The following is a 19,124-nucleotide window of genomic DNA, read 5'->3' on the forward strand; positions in this document are numbered from 1 at the left end:
TTTTTTTTCTCCCTGTTTAGTAAAGCTTAGGAAGGAATTTCAGCTTCAGAGGCTGAGCATGTGTTTTCCCCCGACTGTTCATGTAAGGAGAAGGCTTAGTCATAAAGCAATCAACTCCAACCCACGGGCTGTAAAAATTCCAAGTTTGTAAATCCATGGTGATTCAGTCCTATAAAGGAAGCTTAAACTCTTTTTCAGTTTTATTCCTAAAAGATGTCTGCTGTAGAAAGCAGAGAGTCACTTCTCACATCTGTAGTAGGTCAAGTCCATGGTCAATTAACAATTTAAAAAACGATTAACATGTGTTCTGTCTTCTTCTCATTTAGACTATTAGTACTTCTTATCAGAAGATTATGCTAATGGAGCGATAATACCTTGGAAATGAGGCCAAGTGGTTACAATGGCAACAGAGTGTGAGTTGGTGGGAGGTGCCACATAGCCCTAAGCTTCTTTGAATTCAGGGTAAGCTTGGAAGTTGACCTGAAATGTCTAGATCTTGGCAGTTCTCAGAGACTTGGCTCCTCCTCTGCACATCTGATTTTTATTAAGAATTTCCAAAAGGAATCTGCATTGTGTAAACTCCAGATCCATTTTATCTTCAAAATCCTATGGCTTTGGTAAATGTGCTGGGTAAATATTTCCGTAGAATATATTTACAAAGAGATTTTTGAAAAATGCCACAGTAGGAAATTTTGATTTGGAAATGAGGGACTGGGAAAATTTGCTAATCATGTTCCCAAACTAATTCAGGCAAATAAACATGTCCATTGAAAAATAAATTCTTTGTCTCGTTGGAACCCAGGCATGGCTGAGGCGAGCATAGCACAGAGCTGGCCAAGTTTCATGATAGTGCACCGAAGGGGCTTCAGAGACAGTTGCTGTCCCCTCTTAGGTAATTGCTGGTCTTGACAGGGGGCCCATAGGAGTAAGAGCTACAGTAACTCAGAAGGAAGCAGCTAAAATGCAGTAGAAGTGAAGGTAAAGTTGGTAACTCAGTTGCTGTCTGAGCCCTTCGGGCCTTTCTTTCTCTGTATTCCTGGTGCGCAGCCCCACACTTAGGCTGCTTAGACCCTAGCACCAAAGCAGAGCTGGAGTCTTGCTGAGCAGTGCCACTCTGGGGACGGGACAGGAGGAAGGAAGGTGTAGGAGGCAGCCCCCACGTAATTCCTGTTTTAAACATTACTGCGTTCAGTGGACTCAAGATGGCATGCCTCTTCCCCATTGCTCACTTGGACATGTCCATTGTTTGTGCAGGCTGTCCTGCGATTTAAAAGATTGCCCTTATTGGGTTCCTGTAGGCAGCAAGACATGGTGGCAAGGGCACAGGCTCTGCAGTAAAAGAAAGATCTGGGTGTGTATCCAGTTCTGCCTTAACGTTGCCAAGCCTCAGTTTTTTCCTCTGCAAATTAGGGATTTATACCTAATTCCCTTGACTCTTATAAATGAGCTAACTTGTAGGAAAATACCGAGCATAGGGCTTGGCACTCAGTAAATGGTGGTCATCGCTGTTATGTTTGTTATAAAGACAGGCTTGTGTGGAACGGAGGAAAATAATCAGTGGGGCTTTCTAAAATCCCTCACTTTTTATTGTCCTTATTTATAAGATGAAGGTGTTAGATTTTGTCACAATCTGGGTTGCACTTGTGTCTAACATGGTCAGGGGAAATAAAGTATTGCAAATACCCTTGTGATGCTCACAGTTCTTAAATAAGGCGTCAGGCGGAGCTGGTCTTTGGGCTATGGGCGATCCCAGCCTGTCTGCTGTTCCAGAATCCCGTTCTCTTCCAGTTAGGAAGGCTCATTAGGATGCACGTGAGTAAGAGTGCTGATGTCATAGGGATGGCTTCCACTCTCTGTGCTGCTTTGTAGAAGAAGCAAATCATTCACACAGGCAGTGCTTTAAATTTCAGCCACGACAGATTATTAGCCATAAAGCTCACAGCTTCTCACACGCCATGTGCAAAGCTGTCTTTAGCACATATGGCACTTAGGCGCATATTAGAAAAAGGCTCTCCTTACTTCAGAAAAACAGTTACATCTCAGCACATACAATACAGCAGATAGAAAGCCATTCTGTATAAATTATACAACTTTTACTACTGAACACAAAATAATAGTGTTTGTGAAGTCCTAAATATTAACCTTTTCTGAGATAATAATTTATTTAAAAGTATGTCTTACTTTCATAAAAATATACATGCATATATTTTATTTATTTATTTATTTATTTATTTATTTATTTATTTATTTATTTATTTATTGGAGACAGAGTCTTGCTCTGACGCCAGGCTGGAGAGTGCAGTAGCCTGATCTCGGCTCACTGCAACCTCTGTCTCTCGGGTTCAAGTGATTCTCCTGCTTCAGACTACCATGTATCTGGGACTACAGGCACGCGCCAACACACCCAGCTCATTTTTATAGTTTTAGTAGAGATGGAGTTTCACCGTGTTAGCCAGGATGGTCTTGATCTCTTGACCTCGTGATCTACCCGCCTCGGCCTCCCAAAGTGCTGGGAGGCATAAGCCTGTGCACCTGGCCAAAACTATATTCTTTATGATAGTTTCAGTCTTCTTGCTTCCATGTCTCATTTTCTTTATAAATGGTCACTATAGTCGAGTCTTTCTTGTGATGTAGTAGACCTTTCTCTTAGAATGTTTAACTTTTTCGAATACTTTGTAACAAGCCACAAAATTTTAACAGCATTTAATCTTTGCACCAACAAAACCTCCATTAAAAACAAAAGCAGTATATGGTAATATTTTACTTTATTATTGATTATAAATGAATATTAATAATTACATAGTGATTCATGTCATCATGAAAGACATTTAAATAGGGAATTGGCAATAGCATGATGATGGAAGGCTTGTAAAATGTAGCCAGTAAACTAATCTGATAGAGATATTTTTCAATTTAAAAAGTATTGTGTATCAGATAGAAAATGGGCTGCCTATTTAGAAGCCCAGTTCATGTTAGACGTTGTTGGATTGATAAAGTATTTCAATTATCAAGCTGGGTCCTCCTTTGTAAGTCTTAGGGGAATGAGTATGTCAGCTCTGTAAGCAAGACACTGTTTCAGCTTTACTGAAAGTAGTTGAAATGAGCTGAGTTGGGAACAGTAAGGACGTTTCAGTCATGTGCTAGAAACTTTTGTTGTCACGTACATGGAAAGCAGGGGTGTCCAATCTTTCAGCTTCCCAGGATCACATTAAAAGAATAGTTTTGGGCTTTTGGGCCACACATAAAATAAACGAACACTAACGATAGCTGATGAGCCTAAAAATAAAAATAGCCAAAAAATTTCATGTTTTAAGAAAGTTTACGAATGTGTGTTGAGTCGTATTCAAAGTCATCCTGGGCCGCATATGGCCTGCGGGCTGCGGGTTGCACAAGTTTGATATAAACTGCCCATCTTTAGAGTCAACAAACATGAAAAAAACCCACCTCGAAATAGTGAAGACATTGACGTTTTAGGTGTGGTACCCCTTCATGTTATGCCCCTCAAGCCTGGATCAGACAGCTCGTATCGCAGCTCTCAAGCCAAGAACCACTGGGTTAGACACCTTGAGCTGGTGTCCTTTCTAAAGCTCCAGCATTTGGTAAAATTGTCTTTTGACTATTTCACCTCAGGACCCTTCAGGGTGCACAGTTGTTTCTCCTTTATGATAGCATCACTGCTGCCGTCAGCTCAACGTTAGTCCTTGGCTGGGGCTCTGGGCCCTTCATCTGCTGGCTTCTCATTCCCTCTTGCACCCTGACATGCATGCCTCTCCAACACATTGCTCATTTTCCCCAGCAAGATTTTTTTCCTTTTTGAGGTCATTTATTTATTATACAAGTAACTTGTTTTAGAAATTCTAGGCCAGGTATGGTGGCTCACTCCTATAATCCTAGCACTTCGGGAGGCCGAGGCAGGTGGATTACTTGAGCCTAGGAGTTCGAGACCAGCCTGGGCAACATGGCAAGACCCCATCTCTACAAAAACTACAAAAATTAGCTGGGCGTGGTGGCTCATGCCTTCAGTCCCACCTACTTGTGAGGATTGCTCTAGCCTGGGAGGTTGAGACTACAGTGAGCCATGATCATACCACTGTACTCTGGACTGGGCAATAAGAGTGAGACCTTTCTCAGAAACAAAACGAAACAAAAATCTAGATGCACATAAAGGAAGAAATGAAAATCACCACAGTCTCACTACTCAGAGAACTCATAGCTAACAGTCATTACATTTCCACCTGGACTTTATTTCCAGGGTACTGTATAAGTGTAGTGTATAATTCTGACATAAATGCCATTCTTCTACATAGTTTGGGACCCCCTTTTCATTTGCTGTGTGAGCATGTCTTTGTGTGAACATTTGCACTCTTGCAATGTTATTTTAAATGTGGTTCATCAGGTTTCCAGCCCAAAGTACTTGAATGGGACATGTAGGTACCAACAAGTTTTACGAATCCGCTCAGACCAGGCCACCATCTAGAACAATGCCCAGCACACAGTAGGTGCTCAACAAGCATTTGGTGAATGAATCCTTTTGCTCTGATCACTACCAAAGAAGGTTAAAATGATGGGCCTTTATTGCCACAGCCAAGTGTTAATCCCAGCTCTGCCACTTTGTTGTGTCATTGGGAACAAGTGACTTAATCCCTTTGGGGTTTTCCTCAGTAGCAGTAAAAGTGGTACCTGCCTCACTGGGTGCCTAAGGCCCTTTGCACAGGAGCCTCGTGCAGAGCTGGTCTGTGGTCGGCTCACCACAGTGGCAGCTGCAGGCGCCGTGTCTGCACCCTAGACTGCAGGAGTCACGGCCTGCACACCTGTGTCCATCCCACTCCCTTGCTTGCAGGGCCTTTTTCCTTGGGAATGTCTTGGAATTCCCCAGCTCCTGTTTCTGCCTTTATCCCAGCCTGAAAACGAGGAGTCAGAAATTCTGAAAATTGTTCTCACCTTGCTCTTCCAGTTCCACTGCTGTGCTGGACTTACTGAGCACCTGCTGTGTACAGAATGTAGTCCAAGGCGTGGCAGGGAGTGGGAAGGAGCAGCACAGAAAGACTCATTCTCCTCACAAATCTCGGTGGCACGATGCCTGCAGAGCCACTTTCCTTAATTACCAAGGACCCGCACAAATAGGAGAACGAGATAATCCACAAAATAGAAAAATGGTGAAGGGTCTGAGAAGGAAATACCAGTGGCCCTTAACGCATGAATGGGCGCTCAAGCCCAGACCTAATTAAAGAAATGCCAATCTAAGTAAGAAGATAGCATATTTAGAAAATTCTTTTTACTTTATTGTAAGATAAAGCACAGATGCAGAAAGCCACACAAGCAAATTCATAGCTAATGAATTGTTCTAAGGCAAACACCTTCTATCACCTTGGAGTGGGAGGGGTTTCCCCTCTCCCGAGTGACAGGCAGAGGTATCTGGAACTGGGGATGCGGGCAGGGAAGGTGACTGTTTGATGAACTCCAGCCCATCCTTCCAGACCCAACTCAGAATTCCCTTTTTCTGGGAGCCTACCTGGCCCTCTGCTCTGAGAGTGGTGCTTTTCAGATGGTGGTGTAACTGCCTGTTAACTGTATCTGTGACCCTGTGGCTCTCCTCCCTCCAGCATGCTGCACACACTCCTTGCCCTCCCTTAGGCTCTGGGAGCCCAGGCCGTGCCGTTCGTGTTTTTGTATCTCTAGTGCTTTGCACAATACCCAGGGAACGTGAGTGCTCAGTAACTGTTGAATGGATGGACGAACGTTGTATACGGTTGGGCATCACTTAATGACAGGCGCGTTCTGAGAAATGCGTTGTTAGGCTTTCCTTGTTGTGTCAGCATCACAGAGTGTGTGTTTACAGAAACCTTCATAGTCCAGCCTGATGATCCAGCCTGCTGCTCCTGGGCTACAGACCTATACAGCATGTGGCTGCAGGGAATACTGCATGCCGTGGTAATATAGTGTTAAATATTGGTATGTCTAAATAATAAAAGATACCATGAAAATACAGTATTATAATTTTGTGGGACCACGGACGTCTATGTGGTCCATCATTGACAGAAAGCCCGGTGTGTGGCCCGTGACTGCGTTTCACTTGAAAGCCCTAGCCATTCAAGAACTATGTAAACAGCACCACCTATGGGCAATTTTAACACCACATTTACACTGGAACATAAAGAGACTTAAGCATTTTTTTCCTGAAAAAATTGTTTCACTCTTCAAGCCATGAGGTCATTATGTTTTAATACATTTCAAAATATAAGTACTAATATTCTTCATAATGTTTTAGTTTTGAGACTGTTAGGTGAAGAGTCTGGAAATACAAAGGTTTTTGCAGTGAAAGGAGGAGGAAGAGGGAAGGGGAAGCCAGGTTAATTAATAGCACATATAGGGTGCATTGTAACACATCTTATTTAATCGTGTCAATACCCTGTTCCTTTCAGTGGTTTTTTGTTTTTTGTTTGTTTGTTTTTTGAGACGGAGTTTCGCTCTTGTTACCCAGGCTGGAGTGCAATGGCGTGGTCTCGGCTCACTGCAACCTCCGCCTCCTGGGTTCAGGCAATTCTCTTGCCTCAGCCTCCTAGTAGCTGGGACTACCCATTTTTAGATTAAGGAGATTAAGCTTGTAGAGGTGAAGCTCCTCACCCAAGCCCTGGAGCACAGATCCAGCTGACCTCAAAACCTGTGCTCCTTCCGCCATGTTAAGCTGGAAGTATTGTTTGGAAATGGCTATGAAGCAATGCCTTTGTCCCCAATAAAGTCTCCAGCAACTTCTAAACATTTTGAATAGATGGTTCTTAAATGACCTTATTTCTAATACAAAGCTGCTTAAGGACAATTTTTATAGAGTCATTATTTCCATGGTAGAGTATTCTGACTTCTAGTAGGAACTTTATTTCATCATGTGAAGTCATTTCTAAAATAAGTCATGTAGCCGAGCCCGGTGGCTCACACCTGTTATCCCAGCAATTTGGGAGTCCAAGGCAGGCAGATGAGTTTGACACTAGCCTGGACAACATGGTGGAACGCTGTCTCTACAAAAAATACAAACTGTAGCCGGGTTTGGTGGCATATGCCTGTAGTCCCAGATACTCGGGAGGCTGAGGTAAGAGGTTGCAGTGAGGTAAGATCTCACCACTACACTCCAGCCTGGGTGACACAGCCAGACCCTGCCCCCGCCCCCAAAAAAGAAGTCATGTTATTCCAAGAGCCAAAGTTGTTATGGATGAATAAACTGTAGGGAAATCACATGTTTAACTTTGGAATGGACTCCTCCTCTCTCAAGCCTTGGTAATCATTTTCAAAAGCAAGTATCTCTGCTCAAACATCACGTGGCTCCTATTGGTTCTGCTCTGATCCTAGTTGCCCAGGACTTCCTTACACATATTACCACGTGTCAAAGACCTGCAGGATCTGACCCCAGAGCCCCCTTTCAGGAATACAGGGTTAGATTAGTTAACGTAGAAGTAAGTGCTAAGAGCAGTCCCCCCACAGATGAGAGGCACAGTGAATATCTGTTGAGTTACAGCCTGGACACGTCCTCCACTGTACTCTCCTCCTTGTAAACACCAGTCAATGTCGCAGCAATATCAGATGGGTAGAAAACCAACCACACCTAGACCATCCCTGTGCCCAGAGTCCACAGTGAGCACGTTCAGGGATTTGGACTTACACGTTCATGGTCACAGCTGCCTCTGTGGTGTTGACCGCCCTGCTGTCTGTTGGTGTAAGCCTCCCAGCTCAGGGCGGGAGTTTTTCCTTGGGGCAGTTGTCTAGTCTTCTCCTACCATTTCCCCATAGAGCTACTGGTCTGGTGAAGATTCAAGTGTACCACATCCTCTGTGAGTCCCCAAGGACTGCTTTTGTCTTATATCAGCTCTTGAACCAACGAGCTCAAGGGAGCATACAGCCAAGCTCTTTCAGCAAGTCTCCTTCCTGCCAAAACAAGCAGTAGGAGCTGCGCTGGATGGCAGCACCGTTCGTCTTAATGCCAGAACAGCCAAGTGATGAGAGTTTGTTCACTGGAAGGGAAACCCTTTCTGTCCACTGGGCTTCATTCTGTCATGGCTTCAGGGGCAGATGTGGGGCATCTTTATTGACTCCACACTTGGCAGGGGATGAATGAAGGCTCATTCTGCACCTGGTGCTCCTTCATCCTTCCTAGGAAAGGACTGGGCATTCCTCCCCCCATGGAGCCACACCCCAGCTATTGAGGGGGTGTTAAGTCACCCGCTTAATTTTTTCCATCGAGCTCACCAAAAAATGGGGAATCAGAGATGAATTACATAACACCTTGAGAAGTGATCATCTCCCACTCCAGGTGAATTCACAGCTCAAGAATGTTTCAAATAGTGCTGGGTCTGAAGCACCCGCTACCAATTCAAGTAGCTGTGAGTCCTGGAAAGATGCGCTTTCTGCGTACGGCTCCCTTCAGCAGACTTTGTTGAGAGGCCACAGTGCCTTTAATGTTCTCGTCTGCTTATCCTGCACATCTGTGGGTTTGCCTTTGTACCAGTTGTTCAGAAGATTTGTCATCATTTTATGAGTTTGTATTCTAAGATGTGCTCGCATGAGTGGGATGACCTCCTCCCAGTCCTGCCTTTTAGGAAAGGTAGTGGTGCATTGGCAGCAGTAAGGGGGTCTGCAGCAAATATGCTGGTTTTTTTCAATAAAAACTCAACTTTCTAAAATAATAAAACATAGCAGTAATGTTTTCTAAATGCAGCATACCATAAAGTGATACATTGTTTAGAGCATGATTTAAAGAAGTGTAAGCATTTTAGTACTGCCTGGTACCTCTCAGTGACCAGAGTCATTAACATTCCTGCACCCTAATCTGTTGATAGGAATCTTTCATTCTTCCTCTTACAGTTCTTTAGTGTCAAAGGTCCGTGAGCTTCTCTGTACAGAGAGTTCAGATTCCCCTACAGATTTTCTCTTTGTAGGAGGAACATAGTTCATAATTGCTTTTTTCTGTCTCTAGGGAAAGTTCTGAATTTCTCATTTCTGTGTTCGTAGCTTTTGCATCATTCTACTTTTGTGATCAAAGTCACGATGAAAAAAAAAATAGTTTTCCTATCTTTTGATTCCCTACCTGGCTTCCCTTTGATTATGCTTCTGTAATTAGATTTGCCTCGTAGTCTTTTGTCTTAGCTTTCCTTTTGTCCTCACCTCCTTCTGCCTGTAAATCTAATATTATATATGAAATTTGGAGTTAAGATTTCTTCTGCTTCTGCTTAGCACACAGAAAATGAAAAGAATGTCACACCTACCCTAAAAATGAGAATAATTCAGGTACCTACAATACCATAGCTATTTTAAGCCCACCATGGAGCACAGGGCAGAAAGTATCTGTAGTATAATGAACTGAAACGTTACTGAAAAGTGGCTAGCCCCCCAGAGGAGGACAGGCCCCACGGCTGCTTTTGTCTTTGGCAGAGTGGCAGGAAGACAAGGGGAACCCTCGTAGATAGGAGTAGGAAAACAGCTGAAGCTATAGAAATGGGAAGGGCTGAGTGTGGACTGGCAGGAGAGTTCAGAATTCTCAGGAACTCTGGGCTCACAGGGACCCCCCCGGCCCCCGCACAAACACACTCCACTTTTCCACAGACTTCAGTGAGTGTGCATGGTGGATTGGGAGCAGAACAGGCAGCTGAGAGAGACTCACAGAGGCAGAGGTGTGCCAGGCCTGCTCTCGCAGAGGACAGAGGAAGAAAGCTGAGAGACGTTCTCCACGTGCGGGGCCTGGAACTAAGTGCCAGGCAGCAGCTGGCCACCCCCGATGGAAGGACGAGGAAAGCTGAGAGACAGCCCTTTGAGGGGTGGGTACACAGTGAGGTCTGAGGACCTGGAGAACGGAGAGAAACTCCATCTGCACACCAAGCCCCACACCAGGTACCCGGCAGCAGCTGTCTGTGTCTTGGGGAAGGGCAGGATTGCTGAGAGCCCACCCACCACCACCCGCCAGGCACAGATCCTTGGGGCCTGCTGAAGGCTAAAGACAGGGAGAGCCGAGAGGAATTCCACAGCAGCTCCAGGCCTCACACCAGGGCAGCCGCTGCCTACTGTCCAGGGTCCTGGGAATATAGCCACGAACAGAAAGATCCCTGCCCCTGTGGAATTGTCTCCTGGTGGGAGAAACAACATGAAGGCAGGGGGCAAGTAAGTGCCACAGAGAAAAATAAGGCAGAGGGGCAGGGGTGTGGTGAGCAGGCCTGAGGAGGGTTGCAGTGTGGAGCAGGGAGCAGGAAGACACACATGCTGCTAAAGCAGTGGCCCGAGAGTCGCTGTCTTTGGGGAGGATAGTCCAGGAGGGACCACGAGCCAACGCCTAACACGGAGTCTGCTGGACCAGGTTTCCAGAACAGCAGGGAATATAGTGTGTAGGGTTAAGCCCTACAGGGTCGTGGGGTATCCCCTGTCGCTGTGCTGAGGCGCTGGATCCGTGAAATAAAGAGACAAGACACCAAAGGACTTAAAAAGACAGCTGGGCTCAGGGGGCCACACCACTTGCAAGCAGAGACTGGCGAGGCCCCGAACATCGTATTTATTGGGTCTAGGTTAGGGGGCAGGGTAGTGAGTGAGGTCATCTTAAGGATAGTGATAGGGTCAAGACATTCACCTGAGGGATAAGCAAGGGGCCCAACCCCGTTAGGTGACCGAGGCAAAGAAGTGGGCAGTGTGCACCAAGGGGTCCACCCCCATTAGGTCACGGAGGAGGTGGGCAGTGTGCAATAAGGAGGCTGCAGTTTGCATCATCTCTTATCTATGGGCAGGCTACTTCTAAGGATATCTATAGGAGGATGCTTTGTCAGTCGGCACAGGAGCTGGAGAGCTGACAGGGTATACCACCACCTGCTGGCGGCTTCTGAGAATTTCTGTAGGAGGATTCTTTGAGTCAGCACAGTAGCAACAGAGCTGACAAGGTTCAGAGTCACCAAGACGCGATTATACCGGAGGGGTTTTAGGCCCTCGGACGCTGGCGGGATTGCCTGCCAGAGGCCAGCTCTCCACAAGAACTGTACGCAGGGTACTGCACCTCCTCTTCAGGAGGAGTGACTCTTGCTCCAAGCCTGTCATACAGCGGGTATCTTTACGATACTGAACGCAGCCACCTGGGCCAACCTGCCATGTAGCGCATGCCCTTTCAGGCAGGGGCACTACCACCTGGGCCAGATTCTTGTCCTGGTACAACTGTTCTTCCCTTAAATCATGCTCCGCGCCATGCCTGCTCTAGACATTCCTCTGACCATAAGCAAGATATAATTGTATACGTATAGCTGCGTATTCCTTAATTCATGCTCTGTACCGTGTCTGCTCTAGGCATTCCTCGGACTGTGAACTAAGATATATATATATGGATAGAAATACCTAAGTAGTAGGATATTCTTCAGGCACTAATTTTTCCGACCATAGACGAATATGTTATTATGTATAAAGGATTATATAAAGGAAATAACTGAATAGTAACACTATAAACTAAGATATTCTTCAGGCACTAATTGTGCCAGGGATCTGCTTAGCTCTCCTTCCTCGGTGCCCAGATGGAGGGTTACCCACATAGTGAAGGAAGATGATTCAGAAGAATAAGGGGGTCAGGTGGAGATTGTATAGGACCTTGCAGGCCAGCGTAAATCCTGGGCTTTTAGGTTCAAAGGCTGTGCCATACCTTTATAGTGGTATTTTCAATGACCATAGTTTAGAGTTTAGGAAACTAAGCCTATAGCTTATGAAACTACTTAAAACACATTTGAACAGAGTAAACCACTTTTAAAGCTTCAGCTAAGTAGTAGGCTCCACCATCCTACCCCATGTACTACATGAAATTATTTGGAACTCAAGAATATTAATATATAATATTACTTATTACATTATAGTAATTAAGGGATTAAGGATAGTTTTTATTCCTCGTGTTTTTCCTTGTGTTTCAAGTCAAAAATTAAGGAGGAGTAATATTAGGAATATATCTGCTCAAGTTTTTGTTTTAAATACACATGCACACAACATGCATATGTGCGCCTAGAAGCATTTAAGGCGCTCTAGTGAAACCAGTGTGCCCCTTGGCTCCTGTTTATTTCCTGCGTCTTGCTCTGTATCTTAAAGCAGGCAGAAGTCAAGGAAGCTGGGTGGTGCAAAGCATGAACTTTGGAGTCAAAGTTGAGGTCAAGGGGTCACCCCCCACACCGGAGCTCTCTGGGTCTTCCTGTCCCTGTCTGGAATGAAGAGGGTGCCATCTCCCCAAAGGTGGTGTCATGGGAGGGGTGCCCAGGCAGGAATTAGCGGGCCTGCAGTGGCGGCCACTTCTCCTTCTGCCCTCAGGGACTCCTTGTGGAAGTTTATCCTGTGGGATGCTTGCTCCTAGGGATGTCCAGTCTGTCTGCAGCTATCTGTCCTTGAACCCTTCCTGGGTTTGGTTTCCCAAGCGCTGTCACTGTGTGGTTTCACCTGCTCATGGTGGATGCCCAGGGTGGCTGAAGTCAGCAGGGGTGTCCCCACCTCTCCGGAGACGTGGCTGAGTTGGAGGGCACCACACCCTTTTACCCCCCCTTCCCCCTTCCCCCCTCCCCCGCTACCTTCTGCTCCTGCTTGTCCTCCTCGGAACACCCATCTACTTAGGAAGTGAGCTCTAAAAGGCCTCACTAGAAGATCTTTTGTCAGGAATTTGCTAGTTTTAAATAAGTTATTTAAATAATCTGTCATAAAAGGGTGGGGAATAAAAACAACCCTTTTTACTCAGACAGGGCCGTTCCCATCTTGATTAACCACATTTTTTTCCTCCCTAAAACACTTATTTGCACTCACAAAAAGCACAACTTTGGTGATAAGTTAGGATTTCAGTCTCTTGCACCTGTGAGAGTGTTTATGATTGTTTACGTGTGTTCCTTTTTGCAGTGAAATTGGTTGCATTTTTCTTATTAACGTGTTTAACCTATGCAGCATTTGTGCGGCAGACTACGGCAGCTGTGATTATGGGGTCTGAAGTGAATGAGATTAAACACCCACAGCGCCCTTTAAAAACTATTCTTGCTTTATTTTCACAGCAAACCCAAGGAGCCTGTATTCAGTGCAGGTAAGTCTGATTTAATTTTTGTATGGGCACCCCTCACTCACTTCCTCAGGACTCAAGGGACACAAAAGAAGTAGCCAGCCTCAGGGGCCAGCCTTGGACACACAGGAGCTTTGGTTTGTGCAGAGCGGATGGAGTGCTGTCGGCTTTTTACCTGGTAGTTGAACAGCTTGGATAGTGACAGCAAGACTGCCCATAAACAGTCAAAAAGAGCAAACCCTTCATCTGCCCTCTCCAAAACCAATGTAAGACAGGCCAGTAAGGAGAGGAGTGGAATGCCACTGCCTATGCCCATGATGGAATTTCTAGAGTAACAGGTTTCTGTTGCCTTGGTTATTCCTTCCTTACTAACTAGATTCTGTCATCAACATTTGCATTTCTCTTAGGGGAAAGTTTCTTATGCTTCGAGTTATATAACTGTCTAAAAGTAGCTTTTCTTTTTCTGCCTATGATCTCCTAAACTGCAAACTAATAGTTCATATATATCTTTCCATATATCTTTTTTAACACCTTTTGTAATAAGGTAGATGCTGTTGTCTAGCATCTTAACCTTATTTAGAAATGCACTTAAGATGCAGGAAATGGATAAGTATGTAATTGATTAAATACATTCATTGAGTTGTTCGAGTTTTTTTCTTAAGTTCAGAATTAAAACATAAAAGGCAAAGTTTTCTATTTATCAGCATGTGCTTTAGAGTTTATTTCATTTTCAGGACGCATGAAATTACTCACTGAAAATATAATTGCCGTGGGCTCGCAGGGCCACATCGTGAGCACACTTGTTCGGATCCCTGAACTGTGTCCAGATTTTAATAAAGACTGGGGGGCAGGGCAGGTGTCAGCCTGCGGGCTAGTGAGTGCCCCCGGCTCTGGGGCAGGCAGGCCAGCCACACTTGCAGTACACCACCGTCTCTTTATCTAGCCCTTCTGTCTCTGTCTCCGAAATCACAAGGGAAACGCCGGGTGACACACTGCAAAGGTAGGCAGCATTTCTGAAACCTCATAGCTCTCTGAGCAAAGCTGTTACCCAGGCTACAGAAACCTTTTTCATACAGGCAAACAGATGCTCTCCTTGTATGAAAATGTTTTTGTGTTGCAAACCACTTGGATTCATTTTAAGTTAAAAGCATCCCTGAGCATTTACCTGGATGGGCTTTAATGAGTGGCTATAATTTGGATCCCAATGGGTTATTGGCTGATTGCAGGAATTTTTTTTCATCTACATAAACCTTAAGAGAGCTATAGGGCCACCCCTGGATGTCCCACTGTTTGACTTGGTACCGTGCACTGCTGCTGGCCTCTTCCCACTAGCGCCTTTGGTTTGGTGGCGTGTTGCTGTTATCCTAACCTGCCTGGAACAAACACTGCTTTTCCTGGCTGCATTTTGATTTTAGATGTAGCCTGTCTGAATCACCAGTAAAAAACAGTGCCAAGGCTAACTTCAGTGCTTTTTGTTTTTTGCCTAGTTTGGTAAGTTAAAATTGTGCAGTAAGTAAACGCAGTCCTAAGAATTCTTAATCAGCACATACCTGTGATATACTCAGGTGGATATTTCATAGACATTGGTTATATACATCCACGGTGTGCTTTTTTATGTATTGTGGAAATAGCATTATATTGTCTTGATTCCTGACCTACATTCTGTGACCTTTCTGGCAGGACTGATTCTCTTACAAAGGGAGTCGCCAGAATTTCTCTTCATTTAGCTGTCGATTCCAGTCTCTTGCCCCTCTTTTCAACAATGTCAGTCTTTTAGGTGCTTTAGATTCTTCAATTGTGGTAGCCACACAGCCCCTTCTGAGCTTAGATTTAGGTGAGAGTTAAGGAAGGGAAGAAGCTTCAGAGGAGAACAGCATGAGCAGCAGCACAGATAAGGCAGGGTGTAGGGGATGGCGAAGAGACACACCTGGCCCCAGGGAGAATCCCCGTGGGTTGCTGTGGCAGATGAGGTCCTGTGCGGTGAGAGCCTAGCAGGGCACTTAGACCTGCTGGATCCAGCAAGGAGGAGAGCAGGTGAAGAAATTTACATGGAAGAAGGGCTCCATAAAATCTGGTTTGAGCCTTGGTGGGTTTGGCAGCAGTGTGTCAGCTGACCCGGGAGAGCCATAAGAGAGCCTGTGGTGATGGGGCCCCAGTGCATCTGGGGAAGTTGGCACCAGCGTGGGAGACATTCAAAGGGAGGATCCATGGGACACAGTGGCTGGCACACACAGGCAGGGATGATCACGTTCATGACTCTGACTCAACGTCAGTCTTAATATGCAGTGTGAAGAGTGTGTCACATGCATGCATTGAAGACCTGAGGCGCATGCACACAATAACATAAAACTGGGATGCCCTCTCAATATTTAAATAATATTGCATGTATGGCATTGTTTGAAAATCCTTGAGAATAAGACTTCTAAAACTGACTTGTACTATAATTATTTCCTATATTTCCTAACTGTTCCTTGCCAATTTCCTCCCTGCAGATGATTTTTCTGTTGAGTTGTATACAGGTATCCCTGGTTCCAACTCCCCAATTTAAATGCCATTAAGACCAGGTCCTTTGATCTGCAGTGAAGTTTCAGAATTCAGTGAGTTCTGAATCTGAATGGAATTCACCAGGAGCTCAAAGACATTTTCTTTGCCCTTACCATATCTTGAGAACTCCAGTCAGAACACCCCAAGATGTTCTTTTTACGGTCTAGGAGTCACCCTGTGTCAATATATTGTTGATATTTACTTTAGTCCCTATAATTTATTGAAATAGTAAAAGTTATTATGGAAACGTTCGTTCTAGAGAGGTTTGCATCCTGATTTCTCTCTCTAATGAGTCTTTTGTTCTTTTGTTTTCCATATCTAGATTTTCTTTCAGCATTTTCCTTTTTGTGTTGCATCCTAGCATGCACTTCTGCTGATGTTGTATTCTTTACACTTAAAAGAATTGTCCAGTTAAAAGATGCATAAAGATATATTTTTACATTGCAATATAACAAATCCATTTAAATATTGAAAAATATTTTGTGACTTTGGATAGTGAGATTGTGTATACATTGAACTCAAAAACTTTAAGTGGATTTCTTGTGTTAGCTGAATTTTAGAGGGATGGCATTTTTTCCCCTACTGATGGGAAAAGAAAGTGTGTAAGCAGTAAAACCTCATGGAAAATCACTGTTGGAATCAAGTTCCTTCCTGCTTTTCGTAATTTCATACATATCTCATGTACTTAAGTAAACAGAATATCAGAAGCAAACAAGATGCAGACTTTTATTTCAAACAAAACTGTTTACTTTTATGTTACTTTTTTCCCTAGGATATCAATTAGAAATGACAGAAGGGTTAAAGTTTCTCTTTTACACCAAAAGGCTAGAGAGGGTACAGCACTTATTTTCTGGTACGCTGGGCACTGAGATATCTTACTGACATCTTTGTTCTTTTTGTAGAAGAAGGCTATGTAAAAATGTTTCTTCGTGGACGCCCTGTTACCATGTACATGCCCAAAGACCAGGTGGATTCTTACAACTTGGAAGCAAAAGTAGAACTTCCAGCCAAGAGACTCAAGCTGGAATGGGTGTATCCTTTGTTCATCAGTTAGGTCTTACATGAAGTTATCAGTCAATCAATGCTTGATGTTAACTATAGAAATTCATAAAACTTAAATTCTCTTAAGCTTTTAAAAAACAAAATGTTTTACTCCTATTTTTAAAACTTAATATAACAAAACTTACTATTTCAACTTATCATTCCTGAGCAGAATAGCTGTGGTTCTGACTCAAATGTATTATTTTCCTGAAAAGAAAATATGAAGATGTTATATGATTGTATGAGTTGATTTTTTCTTTGTCAGAAGAAAATGAATCACTAGTTTCTGGTCCGAATTTTATTCTTTTCAAAAGAATGACAGTAGTAGTTAAAAATATATAAAGAAGCAAACAGTGAAAATAATCAAGAAGGGATAAAATTTTAGATTCTAATGAGAATAAACTGATTTTTTTCCTTTTTTTTTTTTTTTTTTTAGGAGATGGAGTCTTCCTGTGTTGTCCACGCTGTTTGTGAACTCCTAGACTCAAGTGATCTGCCCACCTCAGCTTTTCAAAGTGCTGGGATAATAGGTGTGAGCCACCACACCTGGCCAGGAGCCAACTCTTTTTTTTTTTTTTTTTTTTTTGAGATGGAGTCTCGTTCTGTCACCCAGGCTGGAGTACAGTGGCAAGATCTCGGCTCACTGCAACCTCCACCTCCTGGGTTCAAGCGATTCTTCTGCCTCAGCCTCCTGAGTAGCTGGGATTACAGATGTGCACTGCCACATCCAGCTAATTTTCGTATTTTCAGTAGAGAGGGGTTTCACTATGTTGGTCAGGCTGATCTCTAGCTCCTGACCTTGTAATCTGCCCCTCTCAGCCTCCCAAAGTGCTGGGATTATAGGCATGAGCCACCACACCCAGCCGAGCCAATTATTCTTTTTTTTTTTTTTTTTTTTTTTTTTTTTTTTTTTTTTTGAGACGGAGTTTCGCTCTTGTTACCCAGGCTGGAGTGCAATGGCGCGATCTCGGCTCACCGCAACCTCCGCCCCCTGGGTTCAGGCAATTCTCCTGCCTCAGCCTCCGGAGTAGGTGGGATTACAGGCACGTGCCACCATGCCCAGCTAATTTTTTGCATCTTTAGTAGAGACGGGGTTTCACCATGTTGACCAGGATGGTCTCGATCTCTTGACCTCGTGATCCACCCGCCTCGGCCTCCCAAAGTGCTGGGATTACAGGCTTGAGCCACCGCGCCCGGCCAAGCCAATTATTCTTAACAGGAGCTACCATATACTTAGTCAACTCTGCAGGGACAGATGGAAAACTAGGCACTATATATTTATAAGGAAACAACAGCAACAATGCAGGAAAATATTGTACTTATGAATGAGGGAATAGGAATATCAAAAATTGAAACTAAACCACACGGCAAAAAAGTTTTTAAACCCAAACAAAGAAAGAGGGGTACTCTGAAAGGAGGACTAGCATTCTTCCCTTAAACCAAGTATGGCCTTGGCCAGCCTTAGGAGTCTAACTTCAAGAGTGACCTTGACTGAAGGGACGATAGAAAAATATGAATATCAAAGTACTGAATGAAGGGAGCCAAATGAATGATGTAAATGAAATTGACATGTCATGTAGATATCATCCTATTTTTTTTTATTTTAAAAAAAGGAATAGCTGCTGTGATGCACCCCGTAGTCTCAGCTAAAGAAGAGGCTTAAGCGGAAGGATTCAGGAGTTCAATTCCAACCTGGGTAGCATGGCAAGTCCCTGTCCCAAATATATATATATTAATATAGATCAAAAAGACTCCCCAAAAATCGAGGCCACAAAAATCTGAATCAACCATATAACTAATGTTCTTGAAACAGTTGCTGGCAGCTTCATGGTATGAGGTTTTAAAAAAGTGAGCTTCCAGGGAAAAAAACAACCGAAAGATAAGAAAATAGAAACTGTGAAAAAGATGAATTAAATGTTGATCATGTTTCCATTTATTTCTATTTCCTTATTACATTAGAGGACGCCTACAGAGACCACCTTTCAGTCTATGCAGATTTTAAGGCCAAAAAAAATTTTTTTTTTGCCCTCAAATATTTGTTGAGTACGTAATGCCAAGCCTGGAACACAGATCATAAGATGTTGATTTTGACTTCACTTAGAAGAATTACTATTTGAGATTACAGAATCATATTCTTTAGAAATTTTTTAAAATTTCTACCTGTACTTAAATTTCTCCCCAAAAATACATTTTTAATTTTTTCAGATTAAAATGTTATAGGCATTCACGGGCACCTGTTTTAGAATCTATTTTGATACATGAAATTGAAGTGCTTCAGCTTGTCTTTTAGTCAGTAGTGGTTTACTCAATGTTTACATCAAATCTGGAAAACATTATTCAAAACATTTATTCAGCCTACTTCCTGTTCATATTTTAGAAGACATAAAGCAATGAAATTTGCTCAAAATAAATGGCTTTTTTTTTTAACCAGGTTACTTTTTACATCTAAGTTCAAGTGATGTTTTGTTCTCAAAATAAAATAATTTTCAAGGTTTGGAAGTATAATGCCAAAACT

At 43.6% G+C, this 19,124-nt stretch overlaps 1 protein-coding gene across 7 annotated transcripts in view; it reads left to right on the forward strand.

Moving 5' to 3' along the window:
* EML1 (EMAP like 1) overlaps positions 1-19,124 on the forward strand; it is a 220,703-nt gene that overhangs the window by 145,188 nt on the left and 56,391 nt on the right. For 5 of the 7 annotated variants that reach the window (XM_074393593.1, XM_074393597.1, XM_039469105.2 and 2 more), the window contains 3 exons: positions 13,020-13,048; positions 13,968-14,024; positions 16,471-16,600. In XM_074393593.1, coding sequence (XP_074249694.1) covers positions 13,020-13,048; positions 13,968-14,024; positions 16,471-16,600 — 216 coding nt within the window. The remainder of the gene's footprint in view (positions 1-13,019; positions 13,049-13,967; positions 14,025-16,470; positions 16,601-19,124) is intronic. The other 2 variants (XM_039469107.2, XM_039469106.2) reach the window with 1 other exon arrangement.

This window comes from Saimiri boliviensis, chromosome 2, assembly GCF_048565385.1.
Source record: "Saimiri boliviensis isolate mSaiBol1 chromosome 2, mSaiBol1.pri, whole genome shotgun sequence".
NCBI lineage: Eukaryota > Metazoa > Chordata > Mammalia > Primates > Cebidae > Saimiri > Saimiri boliviensis.